This window comes from Drosophila innubila, chromosome X (genome assembly GCF_004354385.1).
Source record: "Drosophila innubila isolate TH190305 chromosome X, UK_Dinn_1.0, whole genome shotgun sequence".
Lineage (NCBI taxonomy): Eukaryota > Metazoa > Arthropoda > Insecta > Diptera > Drosophilidae > Drosophila > Drosophila innubila.
The window spans coordinates 21,533,568-21,559,434 of NC_047626.1; the positions used below are offsets into that span (position 1 = coordinate 21,533,568).

The following is a 25,867-nucleotide window of genomic DNA, read 5'->3' on the forward strand; positions in this document are numbered from 1 at the left end:
GGCGGCGCATCAAATTACCAAATGCTGTTGCTGCTGCCAGAACTATGGCAACGACAACAGCAACAACGACAACGGCAGCCACAGTTGCTCACTTGCAGCAACAACAACAACAACAACAAGAGCAAAGGCCGCTGCGCGGTATTTCAATAATAATTGAAGCGGAGCCAAAGGCAGCAACAGTCAACGGCAACGGCAACAGCAACAGCAACAGCAACAGCAACAATATCAACAACGGCAGCAACATTGAAAGCGACGAAATGTCGCTCAAGTCACAGAGCATGTTGTTGGCATTTGGCGACAACAGCAGCAGCAACATTGGCAATTTGCAGACGCTACAAGTTGACCATGCAACTAAAGTTGATTTGGAAACGAGTTGCAACACAGCCGCAACAACAGCAACTAAATTGTATCCACAGCTGCTGCTGCGCATTGGCCAAGCTGATATCGAAGCTGAAACAGAGACAGCAACAGCAACAGCAACAGAGACAGAGGCCGGGGTTGAGGCTGCAGCAGCATCAACTATAATCAGCTGCAATGTTGCTGCTGCTGATGTTAGAAACGTGTTGCCAGCTGGTGAAATTGCTGAGAGCAACAATGGCAACGACAACGCTAGTCAGTTGATGTTAGTCGATTGGACAACGGCAACGAGTGCGTTGACCAATGCACAGCACACGGTCAAGATACAAATAGCCAACGGTCAAAGTGCGCCCACAGCAGCAGCAACAGCAACAGTTGCAGGTGCAACAGCAGCAGCAACAGTTGCAGATCAACGCAAGTTGGGCAAACAAATAAGTGTGGTCAAATTGAACGACAGTCAAAGCAACAGCGAGATGTTGTTGCAGTTAAAGCAGCAGCAACTATTGCAAGTGCAGCAGCAGCAGCAGCAACAACAACAACAACAGCCCTATCAACTGTGCTATTTGGTGTCAAGTGGACAATATTCACCTTGCGAGACGCTCGACAGCGGCACGGGCAGCGATCTGGAGAGCATCAAGTCCCCCGACAGCAACAGTTGCAGCAGCAAGAGCAACAGTTGCAACTTGAGCGGCAGCAACAACAACAGTGCCACGCCTCAATTGCAGCTACATTTGAAGACAACACGCATACGTGTTAACAACTCGAGTGCGCCAAGTGGCATGCCACATGTGCAACGCGCCTACAGCTTGACCGACGACAGCGAGGAATGCGACGAGAGCAGCAGCTCCCTCAGCTGCGATTCCCTGCACTCCAATGAAGCAGCGCCGCCTCACAAACTGGGCTCACTTCTGCCCAGTTCCTTGTTGCACGATATACGCAACCGCGAGGGCGATGGGGAGGGAGAGGGGCAGCGGGAGTTGCAACATGTGATGACTGCCACAAAAATTGATGGAAGACCGCTGCAATTCGAAGCAGATCAATTTTATAATTTCCATGTCAATGAGCATGATAATTATCGCAGTTTTGGGCAATTGTACGATTATACGACGCACAGCTTGCAATCAGGAAATCAACAGCAACTCCTGCAGCCAGAGGGGGAGGAGGAGGAGCAGGAGGATGCCTTTGTGGGCTACAAGGATGTGAGGCGTGCCTCGCAGGCATCCACAATACGCTCCTCGAAGGGCACCGTTCGCGGCGTCAAGAATCGTGTGCGCAATGGAGTAGCCACCTTCTTGCAACTGCAACAGCCCAATGCCAAGGTGAGTGCCCCAAGTGTGTGAACAATGAGTGTGCGACAACGTATAAATATTCGCGCATTAAGAAAGCAACAAATTTATAAGAAAAATCATAAATTGCGTTTAGAATTTCCTTTTCATTTTTAAAGATTGACAGTTAAAAAAATACGATTTTAAACGAAAATCGAAGATTGAAGTGAAAGTAGATTTGCTTTTAAATACCATTTTTATGAGTGTTTTCAGTGTATGAATCAGCAAACCAATCTTCGGGAATTTTCGGGATTTTTCTTTGATTGTAACTGCCCGTCTGTAACTTAAATTATGAATAATGAGTTTGTGGAATTAAAGAATATTTGAGAATACTTTGTATAATAATTTGTTAAGCAAATCAAAGTTAGAAATGAATGAATCTTTAAGCTTAACTTTACTACATATACGTGTATTTATAGTGAATTAGGGAAATACAAATGAGTGTGTTTGAATCGATAATGAAACTGGTGAATATTAAGAAAGTCTTGTGAAACATAGATTGAAATTGATAGAGCTATCAGCTTTTTATTCGAGAATTTAATGAGTTTATCTTTACAAATTTCTTGTAAATCAATTCAAATCTAAAAAAAAAACATAATATATATTAAAATGTTCGAAATTCAAATATATTCAAAATTATAGCTCGATGAACGAATATAAGAACTTAAAGTAAATACTATACATATTTTTAGAAATTAAAAAAAAAAAACTTCATAGATAAGTGTATAATTTATTTCCTTGGAATATTTGAAAAGTTAAGTTATAATAAGAAAAGTTAAATTGTAGCCGATTCTAGGTTTGAAGATTAGCTTGTTTTCTGAATTTCCTCAAAACATGTTTGATAATTTATTATGATCTTGAGAAGTTGCATTATAACTAAAGTTATTTTAAAATAGCCTAAGTCCCAATAATCCCAAATAAATATGAAGCTATTAGAATTTCATTTTTTTTGTTAATCAATTCTTTACCGTTTTCCTTCGTTTTGGCATTTTTGGAGTACATTCACATTGCATAAGTGTATATCTATTTGTAGAATGATCAAATGAATGCACTCACATGCTCGCTTTTTTTTTTTTTATTAACATTGTAGTCACATTTTTGTTTAAATAATTTATTCATGCGATTCATTGAGAAAGTTTTGATATTTTGGCTTTTGTTTGTAATTTCAACTTTTGTCTGGGGGAATCTCTCCAATTGTGTGTATGTGTGTGTGTGTGTGTGTGTGTGTTTGTGTTGCGTGGGCGGCTGCTTGGGTCGCTGACTCTACACACACACACACACACACACACATGCATTGCATAACTGTATGTGTGTGTCGTGCCTGTCTGGAAATCTACAGAGTCTTCAGCTTGACTCACGCTTCGTCTATGTGAAAGTAAAAAGGCTGGCCAGTTGTTGTTGTTTTTGTTATTTTTAAAACTTATTAAAAACCAAAACAGCTTATAGGCAAGTTAGAACACTGCAATCGAGTTTGCTCGACAGTAAGATAGTCTCAAGTCGAAGATTCGCAACAAACGAACGAAGAAAATAAAAATAATAAAAATACTACAAAAGTATTAACTACTATTACTATGTTTATTAATATTATTTGGATTTTAGAAAAAGAAATGTGTGTAAAACAGGATATTTTACTCAATCCTACTTTTTAATCGTCTTCAAAAAGAAAAGACAAGACGTCAACTTCGAAGCTAATAAAAGTAAATAACATCCATTTAATAATTAGTAATTAAATTAAAATTGAATTATAAATTTTAATTAATTGCACAAATTAAAAATATAATGAAAATTTTAAAGTTAAATATTACATACACTGATAAAATAGCTTAATTTATTAATAATTTTGTCTAAAAAAAAGGGTTAAGTTCTAAAAAAGAAACAAGTTTCTAACTTGAAGAATTTCGAATCTAAAAATATATATTATTTAGGACAATTGCACTTGATTTTAAAAACGAATCATATTTATCACTGAACATATCCATAAAATTATAATACTCTTGTAGCTGTAGGATGCTGGGTATATTAATTTGTTGCGCTTTTTTATTGAGATATGTTCCAAAATCAAATTAACACCTTGCTGTCTATTTACAAATTGTATTAAAGTTGTTGCAGCTACGCTGTTTCCTCTTCTTCTTGCACGTCTTCTTCTTGCTTATTTAAATTAACCGTTAAGTGGCTTAATAAGTTGAATACGCGATTTGCCGCCAAAAAAAAAAGGCAGAAAGAAAGCCGTGTCTAAAAAGGCAAACAGAATTTCCATATGTACAGTGGCACAAAATGTTGAAAGAACAAGGTGAAAACGCTATCAAAGGGGGAGGCAAAAAAAGGTGTGAAATGAGGGGGGTTGGGGGAGTGAGAGGGTATGTGTAATATAGTATAGATAGGTGTGCAAATTTGGCGATCGCTGAGTTAAGAAAGTTGTTGGTTGTTTCGGTTTGGTTGTGTGTGTGTGTGTGTGTTTGAGTCGGAAGTTGGCAGTCAACATGGATAATACATAGATGGTTCGACTTGTAGATAAAACGGTATAGATACGACCCCATCAATGTGGGCTTAAATGGCAAGCAGGCCCTGACTAATTGCAGCAGTTGTTGTGGCTTGTAAGCACTGTAACTTTTGATTTCTATTCGGCTTTCTTTTGGCCAAAAACATATTTTGAAAGTTCTTAATGGGTCAAAAGCTGTTTGGCCCTGGCACGTGTACGCTTTAGCATTATTATTGACTGATTGTCTGACCGACAGACTGATTGACCCATTTTGTAAAGGCGATTGAGCAACACATGGCCGAAAGCAATAACAACAATAAGCAGCTCCAATTGCAGCGTTATTGAAATTGCATTAAACACGCATCGGTCACAGCATAAATAAACTGTCGACTCATCGAAAGATACGTGGATACTTGGATACAAATGTATCTTTATACGAGTATTGTTTTATTTGTACTCGTATTATTTGTTGTATGTGTAACGATGATTCGCTTGTTTCTTTATTTTTTACCAATGCTGTTACCACCTTTATTTCTTATTTTTGTGCGGCCTTATGCGAAATCAATTACACAGTGGTACAATTTAACTGAAATTGACAGACAAATGGTCAGGCATAAATTGACCCGAATATATTATATTTAACCAATTCTATTATAAACTTTGTAGTTAAGCTGCCTTTTGGTTTAAGCTTGAGTACATTTTGCAAAAATTATCATACCCCATTTTACACAATTTTCATTGGGTATAAAAATTGACAATAACTAATATGCCATCAAATGATGTTAAGCAGTTAAGGCCAAAACCAATGACTTTATTTAATGGCATTGAAAACGCTGTTACACATATTATTGGACATTAAAAAAAATAACTGTTAGTTGTCTGTGTGGGCGTGGCGCCTAGTCATTATGTGAACTTTCATTTTCCTACATAGTTTTTTTCTACCGTTTCAGCGATTTCGTCACTCAACAAATTTGGCTAAATGGCATAAAGCGGCTCGAAAAATGCCAAAAAAGCAGGCTAAATAAAAACAGAAATTAACTAAATTATATTTTAATGGGAGCTCGACTCGTTTTGGCTAAATACTTGTCGATCAGCTAAAAAAAAAAAAAAAAACTACAACAAAATTGAGTCAAGTCTCTGCTCAGCAAATATGATTAGATAGATTTGTTGTAGATGCGCATAATTAACGCATTAGTCGCTCTTTATTATTATAATTTGAGTTGTGTTTGGCATTTGGCTTTTGACTTTTTGAAAATTACAAAAAAAAAAAAACAGAAATACAAAATACAAAATAAATTAAATAACAAAAATTCAGCACAGAAATTATGCAATCGATTGTTTCGCCAGCCTCTGTGTTGTAGTCTCTGTCAATCTGCAAATGATTTCAATATAATTATAATATTGATTTGCCTTTCAAGGTTAACAACGCCAATTCGCGTGTTGTTCTTTTTGTTGTTGTTTCTTTCTATGCAGGTGCCATAAATATTTCATTGATAGATTTAAATTGTCCAAATCATCATTTGATATCATCCCATCCTCTTAACTCTCCGCAGGGTAAAAAGCATAAATTATTATTTATTTCTTGTCTCCAAAGAACCAAGCCGGAAACTGAGATCAGTTCTTAAAATAATTCTTTATTTCCTTGTCGTCTTTAACTATCGAAAACTATTCACAATCATTTGAAAGTATTTGCAAATCAACTAGAATCAAGTTTGAATAATTTCTAAAATAACTAGTGATTTTAAAAAGCTATAGATGAATTTGAAATATTTAAATTATTTTAAAATTGGCTTAGAGTAGAATTTTTTTTTTATTTTTTAAATTGTAGCTAACATAAATATAAATCAGATCTTGTGAACTAACATGAAGCAAAACTCCATGTTAAACTTAACATGAACATGAGGAAAACTCTGAAGATAAGTAGATAATACCCGAAAGTCAATTTCAAAAACTAAACGCAACTTTCTCAAGACTTGAAAACTGAATTATTGGTGAACCAAGAAGCTTAAATCTAACAATTTGAACTAAATATTAAGAAAGCAATGCAATGCCTTTACTATATCTCTTCCTCTTTCTCTCTCTATCTATTTCACTCACTCTGTGCTTTATTTATATTTTCCTCTCTATCTGCTGATCTCATTTTGAGGCTAATCACAGTGACAGTTTGTAAAGTGAAGTCATCATCTTAATTTCAACAATTAAACATAAAAAAGAAAGATAATAAAAAAAAAATTAGAAAAAACTGTGATATTAATACTGTCGCTAAAGTGATGTGAAGAAAGAGCAAAGAAGACATAAAGCAAAATGCAAATGATCTCGTTAAGAAACAATTTGGCATTTGAGAAGAAATAAAAATAAAATGCCAGAAAAAATAAAATACCAAAAAAATTGTTAAAGATATGCAAGACAATGCACAATATTTAAAGTGGAGAGGGACAATGGGGGAGGGGGAGGGGAAAGGGGGAGGCGGTAACAGCACCAAACTCGAAACATAGTTTGAATTCGATGAAAGTGAAAATGAAAATGAGATTTACGTGACCAGGCACAGATTTATGGCTTTGAAAGATTTTTTTCTCTTTCATTTTTGCCTTTTTTCTTTTTTTTTTTTTTTGCTGCAACAGATGGAGGCGCCTCGCATTGTTTCAGATGCGCCATACACATACAAATTGTTGGCAAACAATTAAACAACAACAAGTCAAGTTGTTGGGCGCGTCGTTTGCTGCATTTTAATTTCGATTTGCATTCAGGGCCAAAAGAAAGCAGCAAATGGGCTTATTAAAATATCCAATTATTGCCAAATTGAAGCTCGCTTTTGCCCAACGAAACGAAAGTGAAATGTTTCACCTCACACACATGCATGACTGTATGTGTGTGTGTGTGTGTGTGCCAAGAAACCCAATGAACCATCAACCATCGCACCTGAAACTCGCCAACTGAAATTCAAACTGAATGAACTGAAATTTCAGCCTCTTGGCCGCATCGAGTGGTGCCATGAGAACCCGTCAACAAGACGTGGCTCAAAGTTGTTGATTCGGCAACGCCCTACAATGCGCTACCATTTGCAGGGTATATCAGCTATTAAGTTCCGATTGTAAACTAATGAAGCACTTTTCAATATTTTTTTTTAATTGGTTGAAAGCATTTTTAACTATCGATAGCTAATGTAAGCAACTGTGATATAAGTGTTGGTAATAGATATGTGTGCTACGTGTGATAACTTTAAGATACATCGATTCATCAGCATTATATTGCACTGCTAACTATCGATAACTCACAATATTAATTGTTTAGCTGTAAAATTTATTGGTTTTAGATTTGTAAGCTTCGTAGAAAGTTTATTTTAATCAAATTGGCATGAATCGAACAACGATAAGGTGTATTACCATTTATCGATAACAGTGCTTATGTGGTAACACTTGTAGACAACATATTAAGTTAACTTCTCGAAGTTCCTGCATTCTTTTGTACTACATTAGGAATTTGACTAATTAACTATTCATTCTTTAATTGAAGCGATAACAAATGCAATCAATCTGTCAGATACTTATCGTTGTATTAGTATAAATGCTCTTTCAACTGTCTATTAATTTTGCTCTTATCGTTTCTTGTATAATTTCAAAAAAAATTTGCTTAAAATATTTCTTGTTGTTTTTTCAGTCATGTTCACATTCATTCAGAATGTCACATTCAATGAATAATGGCTTTTTGCTCTTACAGTGGAACTACAGGAACTATACTGAAATTTAATGCTAATGTTCCATCTTTGTTTGTCTCATTTTCTCTTTATCTCCATAAATTGTCAAAATATCAATATCAGGTTTACAACTATCATATTATCGATAGAAGAATAGTCGATGGCCATTAATCAAATGGAAAACAACATATAAAATGAGAGAAATGATATCATAGGTATTCGTATTCGTAGGGTATTTAGGTTGAGACACTGTTGTGATAGTTGTTGTTGTTGTTATTGCTGTTGCTGTGGCATGTTCAGGGCTTTCCCTTCTGATTAGTGGCATTCCCATGCGCCCAATCGATTGTCGGCATCGATGACTGAGATCTCAAGCATTATGTAAGCGTGTTCAGGCAACGTGTGACGTATTAATTGAACTTTATGGAACCAAAACGATACGCAACAACATGTTGTAAATACTAGTAGTTGTTGTTGCTGCTGTTGCTGCTGTTGTTGCAGTTGAATGTGCAACTTGTTGCTGCTAAAGTCAACTGCTTTTTGCTCACATAATCGAATGTTTTATGGGGTCTCTTCTCTTCTCTTCTGACCATGTCGATGATGCTGTCGCTGTTTCTCGTCTTGGCTTCGATTGCCAATCCTCCAATCGGCTCTTGTCGATCGCAAGTGACCTGCTTTCTCTTTTGTTTTTGTTGCTGTTGCTATTGTTGTTGTTGTTACTCACAAGCTCTACCTGTTGCCGCGTTTTGTTTACCCTGTGCCGAGAATACAACAAGTTGGTATCTCAAATCTTGATGTTTCTTAAACCAAGCAATCAATGCTCTCAAGTGTCCAAAAATATTGTTGAAAAATGTAAAATGAATCAAGCTAAATTATCAAATTTTTGAAATTAAATAGAAATGCTTTAAAGAAATTTTTGATTGAATTTGTAAATTATATGAAATATACTTAAAATTAATCATATTGCTGAAATTGGAAATAAATTTGTGGCAGTCTACTTTTGTGACTTATGTTCGAAATAAGAAATCTCTGAGATTTAACGGCTGATTTGCTTAAAAATCTCTAGAGATTTGTCTCTGGGGCATTTATCACTTTTGGATATTTCGTATAATAAGAAGATTAACTTGATTTTTTTATTGTAAGCCAAAAATAAAACTCCAGGAATAATAAATATTTTTGAGTATTGTTCTTTTCCCAAAGAGATTTTCGGTTGTTTTCGCTATCTGTGCCCTAAATATGATTTTTTGTGTCTGGGCGCAGGGTATCTGTCAGTCGGGTCCTCTCGACAAAAGCCTACTTACTTGTATATCTCTCTCTCTCTTTTACTTTAAAACTGACTCTGACTTTGGCCTGTCGACGGGTTCTGCAAGCGCACGTGTTAATTGTGAATGCTGGGAAGGCCGCCATTGGATCACAGTTCAAATGTGCAGAGAAGTCGTCCAGGGGGTGACAGGGCGAGGAGGAGGAGGGGGTTGGCAAGCCACAAAACGAGTTTAAATTTGAAAAAACATTTTTGCCGCAAGCATCTTTTATCACTTAACATGGCTTTGAACTTTGTTTGTTAAAGAGACACATCACATAAAATCACTTCACATCACATCGCACTTCACATCGCAGTGCATTGCAAACATCGTCTATCACATTACAAATGACGCTTAATGGCAATTATTACTGTACCAGTTTTTGTATTGTTTATGTTTTTCATTTCTTATTTTAAATATGGCATATTACTTGTAAATAACTAGTTAATGCCTCGCTGTCGCGGATTATGCAAGTCAATGAGCTGTCCGACCAAATGCAAAAATATGCCCAAAATTAGAGATGAACGTGAAGCTAGAGATGTGACATGCGTTACAACATGAAGTTTAATATATTTCATATCACTAAAACAATTGAAAAGAATAGAGTTAATAGGTAAGCGATCGATATATCGACAAGATTTTATTCTGGAGTTGATTAAAAAAAAAGAAAAGTGTAAAAATCGATATTTATTAAATTCGATATATTTCCATTTGAAAATTTTGTGAATTAGAGAACGCAAAATAAGTTAGTATAATAATTTTTTACAATTTTTATAGGTGAGAATCAATAAGGAATTTGACATATATCGAAACATCGATAGCTGTTTAGTTGTAAACGTTTTGTTTATGGTTCGAAGATTACATAAAACAGAGAGCTGTCTTTGGCATAAATAAACAACAGATTAGAATTAGTACTTACTCTAAAGTTCCATACATATCGAAGTGTCGATAGTTCTAAATAATTCTTATTTCTTTCATTCTTATTTGTCAGCTACAGACGATGAATTAGAAATCACTATCGAGAAAATATTATTTAGGAGGCAAATGTCGTAGACATTGATCGTCTTCTATCTTTTGCTCTGCTCTCTAGAAGTCTTTTAAGAGACTGAGAAAGCGGAGAGACTTTTAAACATATTTATCGCATAGCTACAGAAATAGTTTCAATTCGATAAAATTAATCGTGTTGAGCTTATGCTCATCACTAGCAACAGTTTTATTAAGATGCATGGTAGAGGCTTAACTTAATCGAGTTAATTAAATTGTTAAACAAATTTGTGTTGCTGCCCACTGATGACGTGAGATATCAGTAAGGTGTAAAGCTGAAAGACCCGCTATCAAAGATATCAACATATTATATAGCATGTAATCGAACAGTTTGCATATGTAATACAGTTTTTATATAGACTCTGTCACATCTATAACAATTTATGTTGTCATTTATCACTTGTATAACTCATAAAATTGACAGCAAACTTGCTCTCCTCTCGCTCTTAATCTTCCTCTCTCTCTCTCTCTCTCTCTCTCTATTGATGGCTGTAGCGGGAGTTCAACGATATCTATCGTCTATCGATCGATAGGCGGTCCGGTTAATTGGACCGCCAACTTGGCCAGCTAACGGTAATGCTTTGTGGCAGCTAATTAATGCGGCGCGAAAAACAAGTTGCAACTGGAAATGAAAATGGCAATTGGCAATTGGAAAATGGCCGAGGGGGAAATGCTTGATTGCATTGCATTGCCTTCGAGTTTTCACTTTGCTTGCGCCGTGAAAATTTTGAAATTCGAGACGCCTCGTAAATATCGTTAGATAATTTTAATGCCCATTTACACAAATTAGTTATGCGTAATTTTCAATTGGTTTTTCATTCGACGTTGCGATTCGATTTGATTTGATTGCTGTTATTACTTATTTAACAACATTCAGGCATTCGCCTTGGCCTGTTCTCTTTTCTTCTCTTTTTACCACTTCTCCTCTCTATTGCCATCTTTTTCTCTCACTCTTGTCGATCATTTTTTGGAATTAATATCGTCAATCTTGAAACTGGTTGATACCCTGTAGTCATCTTTTAAGTATTCTTTTACACTTATCGATAATTTGCTTAATATTAATGTTTTTTTCTTAGAATCTTAACATTAAATATATTAATCCTTAGATAAGTCAAGTTGCATCTGTTTCAATTTGAAATCTACGTGCCTAGTTTTACGGAGCTCATTCAATTCTACCCTATTATTTATTAGCTACAGGGTATCTATAGTGTATCCGCTTCGCATTGGGGTTGACTACGATCAATTCTTTTGCACTTGTTGATATTGGCAATTAAATAATCAGCGGAATGCTGCAAATTGTCGAGCCTCGAAGCGATGCTTCAAAACAGTGGAACAATTATGAATGAGAAGCGCAAAGAAAGGCGGGGCAGCAAGATAAATATAGAGAAAGATAGAGAGAAAGAGTGCTGAAAAAGAAAGGCTTATTTATTTAAAGTAAGATCATTTGTCGAGCTGTTTATATATTTAAATTGAGGCACATTTGAAATTTAGAGTCTAGACTGATATTCGAAGAATTTTTTTTTTTTTAAATCATAAATAATAAAATTATAAAAAAATTATTATATTCAGCTAGATTTTTTGCAAAATGCGCAATTTTATTTATTTAACAATTTTATCGATTAAAAATATCAAAGAAAATTGTAAAAAATTGGGAAAACAAATTTTTTATTCAAATCAAATGGAAAATTGAAAACCCAAATCACAAAAATTAGATTAATAAGAATTTTAAGCCAAAGTTTGCGTCATTTTTAAAATTTCACATAGCTTAAACAAATTAATATAAAATACTTTATTATTATTTAGCCATGACAAAAAGAGGCCTTTGTTCTTTGTGTTTGTTCGTGTTTTGCCCCACTGTGCACAGTGTTGCTTGTTCAATTCTCAGTGCTTTGTTAATCGCTTTTATAAAGTGAACCACACAAAAGCAATCTTAACTTGACTTGGTTTCTTTACAAATATTTCGCTTGTCGCAATTAGCAGACAATTATGTGTATCTATGTAGCTGTAAATGTATGTATCTATGTATCTGTATTTGTATCTTTGTGTTTGCTCAAGGTCGCAACTAAAAGAGAGAGAGAGAGAGAGAGATTAAGATTGTGTGTTGTAATAATTGTTGTAACTTGTCTTTTATTTTTATTGTCTATTATTTTAGAATTACAAGGAGAAGGATGTCGGCAAAGTTGTGTTATATACGACGAGCATGGGCATTATACGAGATACTTACGGTAAATGCGCGAATGTCAAGCAAATACTGCGAACACTGCTCATCAAGTTTGAGGAGCGTGATGTCTTCATGAGTCTCGAGTATCAACAGGAGATGCGAGATCGCATGCAACACGAAACGATACGTGTGCCACAATTATTTGTGGAAGGCCAGCACATTGGTGTAAGTATCTCACAGATAACACAAGTATATGTAGACAAATCTATAACTGAAATACACAGGATGCCGACACTGTGGAGCGTCTAAATGAAAGCGGTGAACTGCGTCAACTGCTGAGACCATACAAGGTGAGTCTGAAATTGATTATGTATTGTGTATATATATCCTTACCCTATAATTGTATCTCTCTCTCTTCGCAGTCCATTGCCACGGCGTACACCTGTCAAATGTGCGGCGGCTATCGATTGTTGCCGTGCCCCTCGTGCAACGGATCCAAGAAGTCTGTGCATCGAAATCATTTTACCACCGAATTTGTGGCTCTCAAATGCATGAACTGCGACGAGGTGGGTCTGGTCAAGTGTCCCAATTGCTAGGATTCCACAAGGGACAACTTTTAACCTGCAACCTGCAACTGGCAAATCAAACCGAACCGAAGCTGTCTAAATTTAATTTATTCACTCGCGTACCATTTTTGTTTCGTATCTTCTAATCTTACGATATCTATCCAGATTAATATTTTTTTTTTTTTTGAGATATACCATATATTTTTTTTGTATGTATCTGCTTATGCTACGAAGCGCAAATGTAGTCGTTTGTTATTAACAGTTGTGATATTTGAATCAGTTATGCTGCAAAAGTTTCGCATATTTGAAACTTGAGCACAGCATCTGACAGCAATGGCCCTGGGAAAGTGAGCGGAAGAACTGCACAAGAAATATATATTTACATACTTACTCATACACACATTTTGTTTTATTCTTCATTATCAATTATGATAAAGATACTTTTTGCAGGACAAGTTTCATTTTTCAACGGAGCTGAAAACTTTGTTGCATACTCTGCGGCGGAGCAGTAATGAAATTTTAAAATTTTTGGTTTGCTTACATTTTTGGAGATATTTTTTTTATTAAAAATGTAATGCAATTTTTACAAAGTTTGAATGTCCTGCTACCTTACAAGGCAACTTAAACTAATCTGAAATTAAACTAGAAATAAAAACAAAATTATTTATGATAGAATATAACAATGAATTAAAGATAACTTATAAGGGGGAGGTTTACGGGGTGATACTGGGGAGATCTTCTATATTTTGGTCGGAGATCTTTATGTCAAGACCCGGTTCAGGAGGTCTTGCGGGTGGTACTTTCTAGTTGAGCGCCAAATGAGAGCTAAATACTGGTCTCAATAATATTGACTGCATACTTTCAGGCGAAGCGTAAAAAAGTTGCACGTTTGCTTATTAAAAAAGTATGTAATAAAATTCATTGACTTTTTTAGGGAGCTGTTCGGTTAATTAGTACTGTTTCAATTAGGCAAGCAGAAAAATAAACTTTCAGAAATATGTTTGCATTGCCTACTTTCAGGCTGAACAAATAAATATTGCTTATTCATTAAATACTGATGTTAAAAATCAAAAGGTTACAATTATGTTAAATATAATACATTGCTTGCTTTTAAGCTGACTTTAAAATAAGTTGAGCGTTTGGGTAATAATGATGAAAGCTTTTAAAGAAAAGAATGACTGTCGTAAAATTTAGTGCATACTTTCAGGCTGCATGCAAATTGAAAGTTAGATACTAGCAAATAAGTACGTAAAATCAGTGTTGCATTGCCTGCTTTCAGGCTAGGAAGGATTTATGGAAGGAAATTTATTGAAATAGAATTAAAAATAAAAAAAAACAACACTCGCTTTGCCGCACATTTTAAACAATCTCTCAATATTTGTTATAATTCGTAAATATATTAATATATACAAGCAATTCTGCCTGGTAATCGCAAGCGAATCGGGGGCTGATTGATTAAATGATTGATTGAATGGTTGATCATGTCTGGTCAAAGGAATCTAACGGAGTCGGCGGCGATGTTGATGAGAAATGGAGAAAGGGAAGCGGATACGGAAATGGAAATGGAACGCACTTGCTGGATATGCTTTGCCACTGAGGGGGAGAACCGTCGTGCGATATGGTTGCATCCATGCCAATGCCGTGGCAGCACCAAGTGGGTGCACGAGAGTTGCCTCTATCGTTGGATCGATGAGAAGCAGAATGGCAATTCACGAATGAAAGTGTCTTGCATGCAATGCCGTGTCGAATATATCATTATCTTTCCCACGGTCAGTCGACTGGCCATCGTACTCGAGGGCTTTCAGGATCTCATCCGACAGTGCAGTCCATTTGTTGCCGTCAGCGCCTTTTTGGGTTCCGTCTATTGGACAGCTGTCACATATGGCGGCATTACAATCCTGCAGGTATTTGGCCAGCAACGTGGCATGGAATTGATGGAGAGGGGTGATCCCATCTTTCTACTTGTCGGTCTGCCATTCATTCCAGTTGCCTTGATCCTCACGCGCCTCATACGCTGGGAGGATGCCGTGTTGCGTTTGTGGCACAATCGTCATGTAATTGTGAGAAAATTGCCGCTGATCAATTGGTTATTCGATGCCCAGAACGATGCTGCTGATCTGGCAACGCCAGCGGTACCCGAAGAGCCCATCGACTTTGCCCGCATCTTTTGTGGCGCGATTCTGCTGCCCAGCGTTGCCACCCTGATGGGTAATCTCATCTATCGGCACATGACAACGCCACTTCATCGCACTCTACTCGGCGGACTCACATTCATTGGGGTGAAGGGCATACTCAAGATCTATCTGCGACAGAGGCAATATCTCAACAAGACACGACGTCATATCGTTGACTATAATGAGGAAAATCTGCGCATCTATTCAAACAATCAGCCCCAGTCACGATCTCTGGCAACTCTGCGACAACATGCGGGCTTCCAGGATCTTGATTCTGAATATGAGCAGGAGGAAGAGGAGGAGGAGGATGAAGATACGCACGAGATGACTTCATCATCATCGTCAGCATCATCGTCATCATCATCATCATCATCATCGGATACGGATGATGTTCGCGATCATGTAATCATCAGTGTGCCAGATCGTCCGTTTACATTGTTTTTCTAAATTGCCATCAGCAAAAACAACAACAACAACGTCTTCTTCTTACCAGACCAGGCAGATGGATGCCTTCGATCGAAACAACAACAACAACAACAACAAAGAAACCAACAAACTAAAGTAGTGTTCATGCATGCAAATTTCAAAGGGATATCTAAATTCATTTGTCTTTTAATTACATACTCTATTTATTTTTTTTTTTTTTTGCTGCGTTTATCAAACAAGATATTATCGAGTTTAGTTGCTCTGTCTCTCTTTCTAGCTCTCTCTCTCTCTCTCTCTACGTGTATCTCTCTGACTCTCTCAATTCCCCCCAATTATAGAGCAGTCTCTCTTTCTATACATCTATCTATCTATTAATATACCCATTTATTCACCTATTTTAATTTATCTGTCTGTCTATGCCAATGTTTTTTTCATATCTTTACTTCATTTATATCTTCTCTTTTTTCTTTAATTGAACAATCTGTATCTTTACTGTCTAGAACATAGATTTAAATTGGTTCAGATTAATCAATGAGATATTTACAAATAAGAGACAATTTTTTTTTGGGATTGGCTCTGTTTGAGTATTTTTGCATTGAGCAAACTTTGTCAAATTGTCCAAGATTCATATTTTAATCGATTGTCTTAAATCAGATTTAAAAGCCGTAAGCTCTTCATTTAGCTACTTGAGATCAGTTTGCCTTGCCTATATCAAAGCTTTCAGAGCTTATTTTACTCCTATAGAATTTCAAATTTTCTTTCAGGTGTCGCCATTTTGGATCCCAGCAAATTTGGAACAAACGCTAATCAGAGAATTATAATTATTGAAAATAATTCAACTATTTCAGCTCTTTTGATGAGAGTCTAACAAAAATAAACGAAAAACTAAAGAATACTCAGATACTTTGAGATGATATTATTGCCGAGTCATAATACACTAGTGTTGGGCAACGTTAACGCTAGCAGTGAATGCCCCTTAAAAATACATAGCATACTTTTTTGGACCACAATAAAAAGATATGAAAAAAGTATACATAAATAAATTAAATAAATCGACATCAGAGCTAATATTGAGAAGTTAATAAATAGTCGTTATTATCAAGGAAGAGGTAATGACCTGGAACATGATTATTTAAAAGAAAATGCAGAGTTAACTGAGATTGGATTTCTGGAAATATATTGATGCTGAATTGTGTCGAGTTGCCTGGGTAATTTAAATCTTAGTAGCCTTCGAGATATTCTAGCTGGGGTTATATCATAATCGCAGAGCCATTTTAGCTATTCGGTCGACATATTGAGAGTTAAAACTACAATAAATTCCAATATTTTGTAAATTTATTTTTTTTTCTCTTAAACAATTTGAAAATTTCACGTGCTCGTTTTGAAACCATACAAACAAAAATTTTAAGTTCCATTTGCAATAATAAAAGATAGTCTGAAGAGAAGCGCAATTATGTCGGACAATTCGGCGGTCTCGGGAGTTTTGAATGCCTTGCTATGCGGCGTTACGGGATATGGATTCTATGCAATGGGTCCCATGGATCATCCATATGCGTTCTCGGCCTGTGTGATTGGATTCTGTCACGGTCTTTTGGGACTCGTCGATTGTCTCACTGGTGATTCGAATGTGAAGAGCGCCAAGGAAACAACAAATGCAATTATGGAAATCGTGCCATTGCCCTTGGTCAATATCGAGCTATTCTTTGGCGGTGAAAGCAGTAATATTGCTTTAGGCCATGGCCTATTCATAGTGCCAATGGCGATTTCCGTGCTGGTCGCCTTAATCAAGGGAGGCGAAGAGGCCGACGAGGCAACCGAAACTTTGAAGCTACTCACCATCTTGGGCAACATCACATCTCTGTGCTACTTGGCCGTTAACGAGGGCAGCTGGGTTATGGGCGGAATGGCCTTTTTAGCCTTTATGGCCAAATATGGCGCTGAATTCAGTGAGACACAACTCGAGGGCTCTGGCGATCCAATTAAATACATCAGCTGGTCTGGATTCTATTTCCTAACCACCTTGGCCGTTGGCGGTGAAAAGTAATCAATCAGTCGAAAAGAAATGCAAAACATGCAAGGACATTCAACCGGAATATTAGACTTATTATCTAGAATTACTATGCGAATAAATAATTCCCTTTGGTGATTAAAGCACTGATAATTATAACTCTCTTTTCATTTTTTAATAACTAGCAACTCATTAGAATAGAAAAAGTTTCTATAAAAATGAAGTATATTTATTTCTTGTATTTTTAGTAAAATTATACTCTCATGACGATAGTTGTGTGAAAATCCGTCAAAAATGAAGTGACTCATATTTATATTTCTTATTAATTAGAAGTGTGAAAAGTTGTTGTTCTTTAATCAGCAGAAATCAATGGCAAATTAAGCCAAACATTTAAAAAATATACAATAACCTTGGTAGAAAATGTTTTAAGTAAGAAAATGAAAAGTCTTAATATTTAAAGGGTATCTCAAGAGCTAAATACATAATTCCTTGAGTCAAACAATTGTAATCTTTGAGAAAATCATATACATAATAACAAACCTTTCATTTTCTATATGTTGAGTGTCTAGGTATTAACGTATATACTTCCTATATACTTGAGGTCAAAGAGTTATGTCTTTTCCAAGTTTATAGTACCAGTTTCAATAGTTATATGTTTTTTTTATGGCCACAGGTTGTAAATAAATGAAAAGAAAAACTTGCAGTTGTCGATTTGAAATGGAATTCAAGTTGGGAAGTATGTATTTGTAGTTTGAAGTATTTGATAACAATTGCAATGACTTGACAATGTCAGTCAGTTACAGAGATATCCAATTGGCCCCGCCCGGGGCTTGAGAGTTGGAGGCCCAACCTAAGCCCATAACGCTAGCCTCAATGACAATAAGAACTAATAAATTTTAAGACCTAATGTCAACAAATGAAACGAGTACGAGTACGATTCCAAATCTGAGTATTGTAAGTACACGGACCACGCGTCACACAACAGAATTGTCAACAATCTCTCTCTCTCACTCTGCCACTTCCACTTCCACTCTCCCTCTCTCTATTTCTATCTGTCTCCTTTTCTCTCGATTGGTTGAAAAACCACAGAGCGTGCTCAATGACCATGAAGCCCCAAAGTTGTCGTTGTAAAATTCATTTAGTTGCGTCTTGAGCTTGTTTATTGTTTATTTTATGACTTATGTTGCTAAAGCTGAAGCTGAAACGAAGCTCGAGTTGATACTACCTCACCCTACCTCATCGTCTGAGGGGTGTTCACTTTGTTTTTTTTCTATTTCTCTATTTTTATATTTTATTTTATGATTGGCAGCTGACGAAATAGTTAAATCAAGAACTGGTTGTTACAAAACTGTCTGTTATCATAAGTAATTGGCCCTCATTGTCTTGGCCCGAGCTACAACTCCAGCTCCAGCTCCAACTCCAACTCCAGTTCCAGTTCCGCGCACTAAGCTCAACTAAGTCTAGCATGCCCTAAAAGACTTAGACAGAGAGGGAAAAAAAGACGAGAGAGAGCGAGAGCGAGAGCGAGAGGGGAAGAGAAGCTATGAAGTCATCTGCAGTTAACCGATTTGCCATTTGACATTGATTTAACTGGCCCACGATAAGGTCCCAGACATGGCAGCTTATTGTTCTATCTATTCCACATTATACAATGATACCCAATACTCTTTACCCCATAAAAACTACACTGCAAGAAAATTTTGAAAGTAATTTGCATAAGTACCTTCTTTAAACATTCTAATTAATCCTGACAGTTTTAAGACACACAATCAAACAACTTGCAAGCAACGAGCGCTAGATGGCGCCATCTCTCACACAACTGGAACTATTCGATATCTTATAAAATCAAATTTTCTTTTTCTTTTGCGTTCGCTATGATGTCAAATATATTTTGTCCAATTAATAATATAGTCTTATAGGTAATATAAAAATAGAAAGTTACATAAGATCAAACGCAAACTTGATCTTCTGAAATTTGAATACACAAATTTTTTTTTATCTATTTTATTAAGATTAAGATATTGGTCAGAAATGCCTTGAATAACAGCATGTAAAGTAATTGTTTTGTCAAATATATAAATTAAAACACATATATTCTCTATATTATTATATTTTCTTAATTTATTATAGTTGCTTATGGTTCTAAGAACATGTAATAAATATTTTGGTTCATTTTACATCTGCATAATTATTCGAAAATATTAAAAACAAAAATCAATATATTTGTCGTTAAGCAAAATGGACTGAAAAAGATGCTTAGGTTGAAATAATAATTCTGAAATTATAGAAAACGTATCATTCAATAAAAACTTATAAAATTTTTGCCAGTGTAGCTACTCATACATCCGGCTGACTACACAGTGAGTGGCACTCAATTGTCGAAACCCTGGGGCGACCCTCGGCCACACAGCTACACTTGGGGTCGTTTATTGAACCCTTCATCGAACCAAAGTTAACTCATTGTGGGAAAATTAGATTTATTACTTGAACCAAAAAGAAAAAGCAAAAACCGAACTAACGAGAAACATAACATGATTAAGGGAATTTCGACTACACTTGAAAAACCAGACTGTGTTCGGTTTGGGGAACATCACAAAACACCCACTGTATCAGTATGAGAATGAGTACGAATACTCACTCGCACTCATTCCATTCAGTTGATTCTTGCAAATATCTTTCATATTTTGTCTATTGTTGTTTTTTTTTTGCTTTAAGCGCTCTTCAGACACTTTGAATGTTTGCCCCATGAATCTGCCCCAAATACTAGATAACAATACAATATAGGAGACGAGTAATAAGAACACCAATATGTACTACGAATATCTATAAGATCTATGAACTGAAAACACTTTACTATTTATATTTAAAATTTCATATAGTATATCATTATAGATCCTGCAAATATAAAATAAATTTTTATAATAATGGTTAAATATAATAATTCTTTATTTGTATTGCAATTAAGAGTTAAAATTTAAATTAAAAAATATACAGGGGAAATCAAAACCAGCCGAAAATCTTCCAAAAATATATGGAGATTTTACAGTATATCTGGGATACTCCTATATATTAAAATATAAATTTTCGTATGCTCAAATATTCTATTTGTTCAGTTCAGTTGTAATAAAGTTATAAATTTAGTACCTTAAAGCTTATCATATCTATAGGCCCTCTTTCACTTTTTATTTCTATTCTCATCCGTTTTCTATTTTTCTCGTTTTAATTCCCTAATCCCTTAATATGTGGCTCTTTAAATTGACATTTGGCATTATTTGAAAAAATTGTTATTATCCGTCTTTTATAAAATGTTGCAATGCATCTGATAAGACTGCCAGTTTATCTTGCTGCCAGTTTCATTCAGAAGTCCAGCCCAGAACTGTAGCGGATCAACTGTAGCTCAAATTGTAGCTATTTTGTTTTATAGTTTTCAATTTCTTAAATGCTTATCATGGTTGCGGCTGGTTGTGGTTATCGGAAAGATGTTGGAGCTGTCAACGCACTCTTGAACATCCTTATCTATGAGTATATCTTGGGGAGGTGGGAAATAAGTGCTATACACACACTCGCTATATGTACTTCCAACTGCTGCAATCATATTTCTATAGTAAGTTTGTTTTATTATTATTTATTAGATCGTTTCTTTTAAAATGGGAGAAGCGATTTCACAGTTTGTATCGCGCTCTCTTTCTTATCAGCAATGCTCCAGTTTTACCTGCACCTATCTTATTTATACATTTTCGTTTGAATTTCCATTTTCATTTCCATTTCCATTCCCTTTTCAATGATTAAATTAAATTGAAATTAAAATTGAAATAGTATTTGAAATCGAAATTGAAAATCATTTAATAACTGCAAAGTATATCAAATTATATTAATTGCATGGCTTCAACTATTTGACATACACTCTAATCAAATTGGAAACTAACACATACACACACATAGACACCTGTTAATACTCACAATTCACAATGGAATAAATAAAGACATTTTGTGGTATTTATTATGTTCTAAAGAATGTCAATTTAAAGTATAAGAATTACATGACTTTTTCTGATATACCCTTACATTTATATATTTATACATATACACATATGTTTATAAAAAAAAATATATTATAATACATCTGAATCTACAGACAGATATCTGTTCTATAAAGGTATAATTCTTTTTGGTAATTTCAAGCTCTTCTCTCAATAAATTCTATAATAATTATGACTAATCATATAATTTAAAATCAAACTTAATTGCTTATTTACCACAAACAGTGTAAAATGCTGCCCACAGGTTTTATTGATTGTTAACAACTTGGGGGTGTTTTTAAATTAACTTGATGGTTAATAATGCATATCAATTGGGCAATTTAATATTTTATTTGTGCCATCGATTTGGCCGCATTCAAAGTCGATCGATACTCGCTTATATTGTTGTTGTTCCTTGGGCCAACTCTCATGTTTATTTGATAGGGCCAAGAGTAAACTTATTGGCCATATAGCAGCTGAAGCATTAACATTCATCAGGCATTCCGGTTTTATTTTTATTCTTTTTTTTTTTTTGTTCTTAAGCCTGCGCGAGAAGAATGCCGACGAAGAACGAAGAGTGGAGAAGACTAAAGACAATAGACGATAACGATGACGATGACGATGACCCATAACGAGGCTGTGGCAACAACATTGTTCTTGGAGTCGTAAAATTCTCGCCCCATAGCTAAACAAATCGAAAACTTAAGAATGCGAAATGCTGTAAACTTTTTTTTTTTTTTTTTTTTTTTGTGGAATTAGAATGTAAAGTGAAAGGAGTTCTACAGGTTAAAGACAAAAATCCCCACAACAACAAGAACAAGCAGACTGAAGATGGAAGACAGCAGAGACTGAAGAATGAAGAACGAAGAATGAAGAATGAAGACTCTGGGTTGGCAAAGTCAAAGTCAGAGTCAGAGTTAAAGTTGTTGTCGGTTCAAAAAGCCTACTAAGTTGTGGGAATTGTGGGGGGAGTTTGTTGGTCGCTGAGAGGGAGGAAAGAGTCATATCCCTCTCTCTCTCTATCCTTTTCTGTCTCTTTCCCTCTTGTGTTCACGCCGTTGTTTTAATGAATGAGAAACGAGAATGCATGAAAATTGTATGGACACGATATGAGCTTCAGCCAGTTCAGCCAGTTGGAGAGTTAAGCAACACACACACACACACACACACACATACACCCCTTTTGGCCAACTGTATAAATATTCGCATGCAACAAACACAACTTGCAACAAGCGGCACTTGCAGCCATTTCACTTGTTAAGACAAATTAACGCGACTCGACTAAAAGTCATAAAAAGTAGACAGAGATAGACAGGAGAAAAAAGGAGAGAGAGAGAGAGAGAGAGAGAGAGAGAGAGAGAGAGAGGAAATGCCAATTTGATGTGTAGCATCAAATATGTTAGAAAAGCCGATTAAATCTTAAGAAAAAAAAATTTAAGAAACATAATTGTTAATTAGCAGAAGATTAACATTTTTGCAATTCTCATCATTATGTTACTTAAAAGGTCAAAGTACTTCATTAAAGTCAAAGACAAAAGAACTATAATACAAGAAGGTATTTTTCCATCTTTTAAAGACCAAAAATATAATATAAAAATATTGGCAAGTAATTATACCTTTTAATGAAAAAAAAAAAGATCTATAGCTTTTTTACTGCCTTATAATTCCCTTTTACCAACTGCTTGCTATTCCTTAAAAAAAATAGGAACACAAAAAAAATTTAAGGAACTACTAAATAAAATATAAGTAAAAGCCGATATCAAGAATATTTTAATAGAAATCGATCAATTTTTTTTTTATATTTTTTGTATGTTCGTGAAATACTCTAAAAAAATGGTATTACATTTTTTGTATAATCAATTAAAATTAAAAATAAACAAATATTATGAAAAGAATTTCACGAAAAATTCAAACGGAGTCAGAGGAATTATTTCGGCATTTTCCAATTATAAATGATCTAGATTTTTCCTTATTTTTGTACTCTCAATGTTTTTTAAATTTCCTAGTATTTTCTTACCTTTGTCCACCATTATTTTAGTTTATTTTAAAATTATTCTTAATTTTTAAAAATTCATTCCCATTTATATGCTTTAAAGAAGATGAAATCATTTGAACAGAAATGGTAATGAAAATTTTCCGACTGCACACATATTTCCTTATTTAGCTTGTCTTCTTCTTTGTCATTTTCGGCTTTAATCTCAATCATTATCATAGAAAGCCAGGCCATATTAATTGCTGGCCTAAGCGATGGATTGGCATTTAGATAATTTTCGATTTAAGAAAATGCAAATGACAGCATGTCATGTTCAAAGTGGAAAGTGTAGGAGATTGGGAGTGGAGCAGACAGGGGGGGGGAGTGGGAGGGGTAGGGGTAGGCGAGGAGAAAGGAGACGAACAGAGCTATCATTGAGTGAGTTGACAGATTGGATGGACGAGGCCTATTGTGTCGCTTGTGGCACATATCGAATACAAACTTGTAGCAGTGGCAACAACATCAGCTTGCGGAAGCAGATTATTAACACCGAAATAGTTTTGTGTAGGATTACTGACAAATATTTCAATGGAGGGGTCAGGTAGAGGGAACAGACTGGCAGACGGACAGACAGACAGACGGACAAACGGACAGACAGACAGACAGAAATATAGGCGTGTGGGCGGCCGCCGAGACGGAGACAACGGCTGTCACAATGGACTGGCAATGGGGCAACTACAAAACGCAACACACGGCAATAGCAACAGCAACAACAACAACAACCACAACCACAACAACACCAACAACGCGTATCTACAACAATTAGAACAAAAGTGGAAATGTATTTTCGAAGCATCGAAGATTGGATACACTTGCAAAATTAATCGCTATAATATTTTTAACAACGAAAGAAAAGTTATAAAAAAAAATAAATCATATCCTTTTTAGCAAACAATTTTATTGGCTTTAAAAATCAAAAGAGATGAAATAATTGAGAAACTGAAATAGTTTTTTGAATTAAATTGAATTTTCGAATTCAATTCAGTAATTTGCGATCCAAACCGAAATCTTGCTCCATGAAAGGCCTTAATAAATTTTAATATTAAATAAAATTGTACAGAATAAATATAAAAATATCTTCAACAAAACTTAAATGATCATTCCGATTTCCTTCAAATTTATTTAACAGTTTGACCGTTTTATTGTAATATCTCAAGGAACGAAATTGTTTTCATGCAAAACTTGAATAATCTACCAATTGTTACTGTGATAAATATTAATATTTATTATATGATTATTGCAATAAAAAGCTACAGATATTTAAAGTTTCAAGAACAAGTCTTTAGAACTGAGAGACTTAATCATATAAATATATTATTATATGTATTCTATAAGATCTGCCACAACTTTCTTTAAGTGTGACACATTTCGTGATGAAATTATAATACCCTCTGCAAGTGTGTGGATCGCGGCAACATTTGTATCTTCCGCATGTCTGCGCTATTTATAAGCAACTAATCGCCTAGAACGCTGCCAGCGACTGGGAAAAGCGACTGGGAAAAGCGAGTGGGAAAAGCGTCGCCAAACGCCAAAAACGCCAACGCCAAAAACGCCAGACCCCATCAAAATAAAGTGAAAAGTGTTGGACCTGAGATGGGTGTTACGGGAACAGAAGACGGGGCGTGGGGATGAAGGAGGGGGCGGGGCACGGGGTCGTTGAAATACCTGAATAGCGCGTTCTGCGTTCTTCGTTCTTCGTTGTTTGGTTTTTGTTAATTTTGGAGTGAAAATTTTCATGTTGCCATAGGACGCACATAAATTAATTGAAATTTTTTCAATTTTATTCTACTTTTTTTTTTTTTTCAATTTGGGGACAATTTTCATCCGTCGAAAAGTTGGGGGAAAATTCCAAAAAGCCAAAATGTGCGCTGTGTGTTTCGTTTTTATTTTAAGCTGTGCATGGAATTTCTATTTGTCAGCGCCATAACATACCGCAAGTATCTCTATCTTCAGCTGTAGCCGTATCTGTATCTGTATCTCTATAAATGTATCTGTATCTGTTGCTATATATGCTTGTGTGTCTTTAAGTATTTTTCCATGGACTCTATTTTATTTTTATGCAACAAATATTTGTACGTAAACGGGGCTACATTTGCCACACATATTTCACACACACACGCACACATGTATAGTTATAAAGGTGTGTCAACTTAAACAATAAAAGAAAATGTTATATAAAATATACATTTATTTATTATTTCTTAATATTGATACGAGATACTTAGAAAATTATAAATCAATAAATTAAGTTGAAATGCGATAAAATTTAAACTTTAAGCGTTTT

General features: G+C 35.2%; 3 protein-coding genes across 3 annotated transcripts; all 3 read left to right on the forward strand.

Moving 5' to 3' along the window:
• Window positions 1-257: 257 nt before the first annotated feature.
• Window positions 258-13,320, forward strand: LOC117788170 (glutaredoxin domain-containing cysteine-rich protein CG12206). Its single transcript, XM_034626846.1, has 4 exons — window positions 258-1,676; window positions 12,350-12,583; window positions 12,643-12,708; window positions 12,781-13,320. The coding sequence occupies exons 1-4, from the start codon at window positions 258-260 to the stop codon at window positions 12,952-12,954; spliced, it is 1,893 nt and encodes a 630-aa protein (XP_034482737.1). The 3' UTR covers window positions 12,955-13,320.
• Window positions 13,321-14,405: 1,085 nt separating this feature from the next.
• On the forward strand, window positions 14,406-16,331 carry LOC117788178 (E3 ubiquitin-protein ligase MARCHF5). Its single transcript, XM_034626856.1, has 2 exons — window positions 14,406-15,439; window positions 16,289-16,331. The coding sequence occupies exons 1-2, from the start codon at window positions 14,406-14,408 to the stop codon at window positions 16,329-16,331; spliced, it is 1,077 nt and encodes a 358-aa protein (XP_034482747.1).
• A 438-nt stretch (window positions 16,332-16,769) lies between these two features.
• Window positions 16,770-17,685, forward strand: LOC117783747. The gene has a single exon (XM_034621294.1). The coding sequence runs from the start codon at window positions 16,978-16,980 to the stop codon at window positions 17,566-17,568; it is 591 nt and encodes a 196-aa protein (XP_034477185.1). The 5' UTR covers window positions 16,770-16,977; the 3' UTR covers window positions 17,569-17,685.
• Window positions 17,686-25,867: the final 8,182 nt, after the last annotated feature.

What these genes read in the sequence shown, in the direction of transcription:
- LOC117788170 (XM_034626846.1), top strand. Translation starts at nt 258, where the DNA reads ATGTCGCTCAAGTCACAGAGCATGTTGTTGGCATTTGGCGACAACAGC. An exon ending in TGCAACAGCCCAATGCCAAG is followed by an intron (nt 1,677 to 12,349) that starts GTGAGTGCCCCA and finishes CTATTATTTTAG; the next exon opens with AATTACAAGGAGAAGGATGT. An exon ending in TGGAAGGCCAGCACATTGGT is followed by an intron (nt 12,584 to 12,642) that starts GTAAGTATCTCA and finishes TGAAATACACAG; the next exon opens with GATGCCGACACTGTGGAGCG.
- LOC117788178 (XM_034626856.1), top strand. Translation starts at nt 14,406, where the DNA reads ATGTCTGGTCAAAGGAATCTAACGGAGTCGGCGGCGATGTTGATGAGA. An exon ending in GAGATGACTTCATCATCATC is followed by an intron (nt 15,440 to 16,288) that starts GTCAGCATCATC and finishes ATTTTCTTTCAG; the next exon opens with GTGTCGCCATTTTGGATCCC.
- LOC117783747 (XM_034621294.1), top strand. Translation starts at nt 16,978, where the DNA reads ATGTCGGACAATTCGGCGGTCTCGGGAGTTTTGAATGCCTTGCTATGC.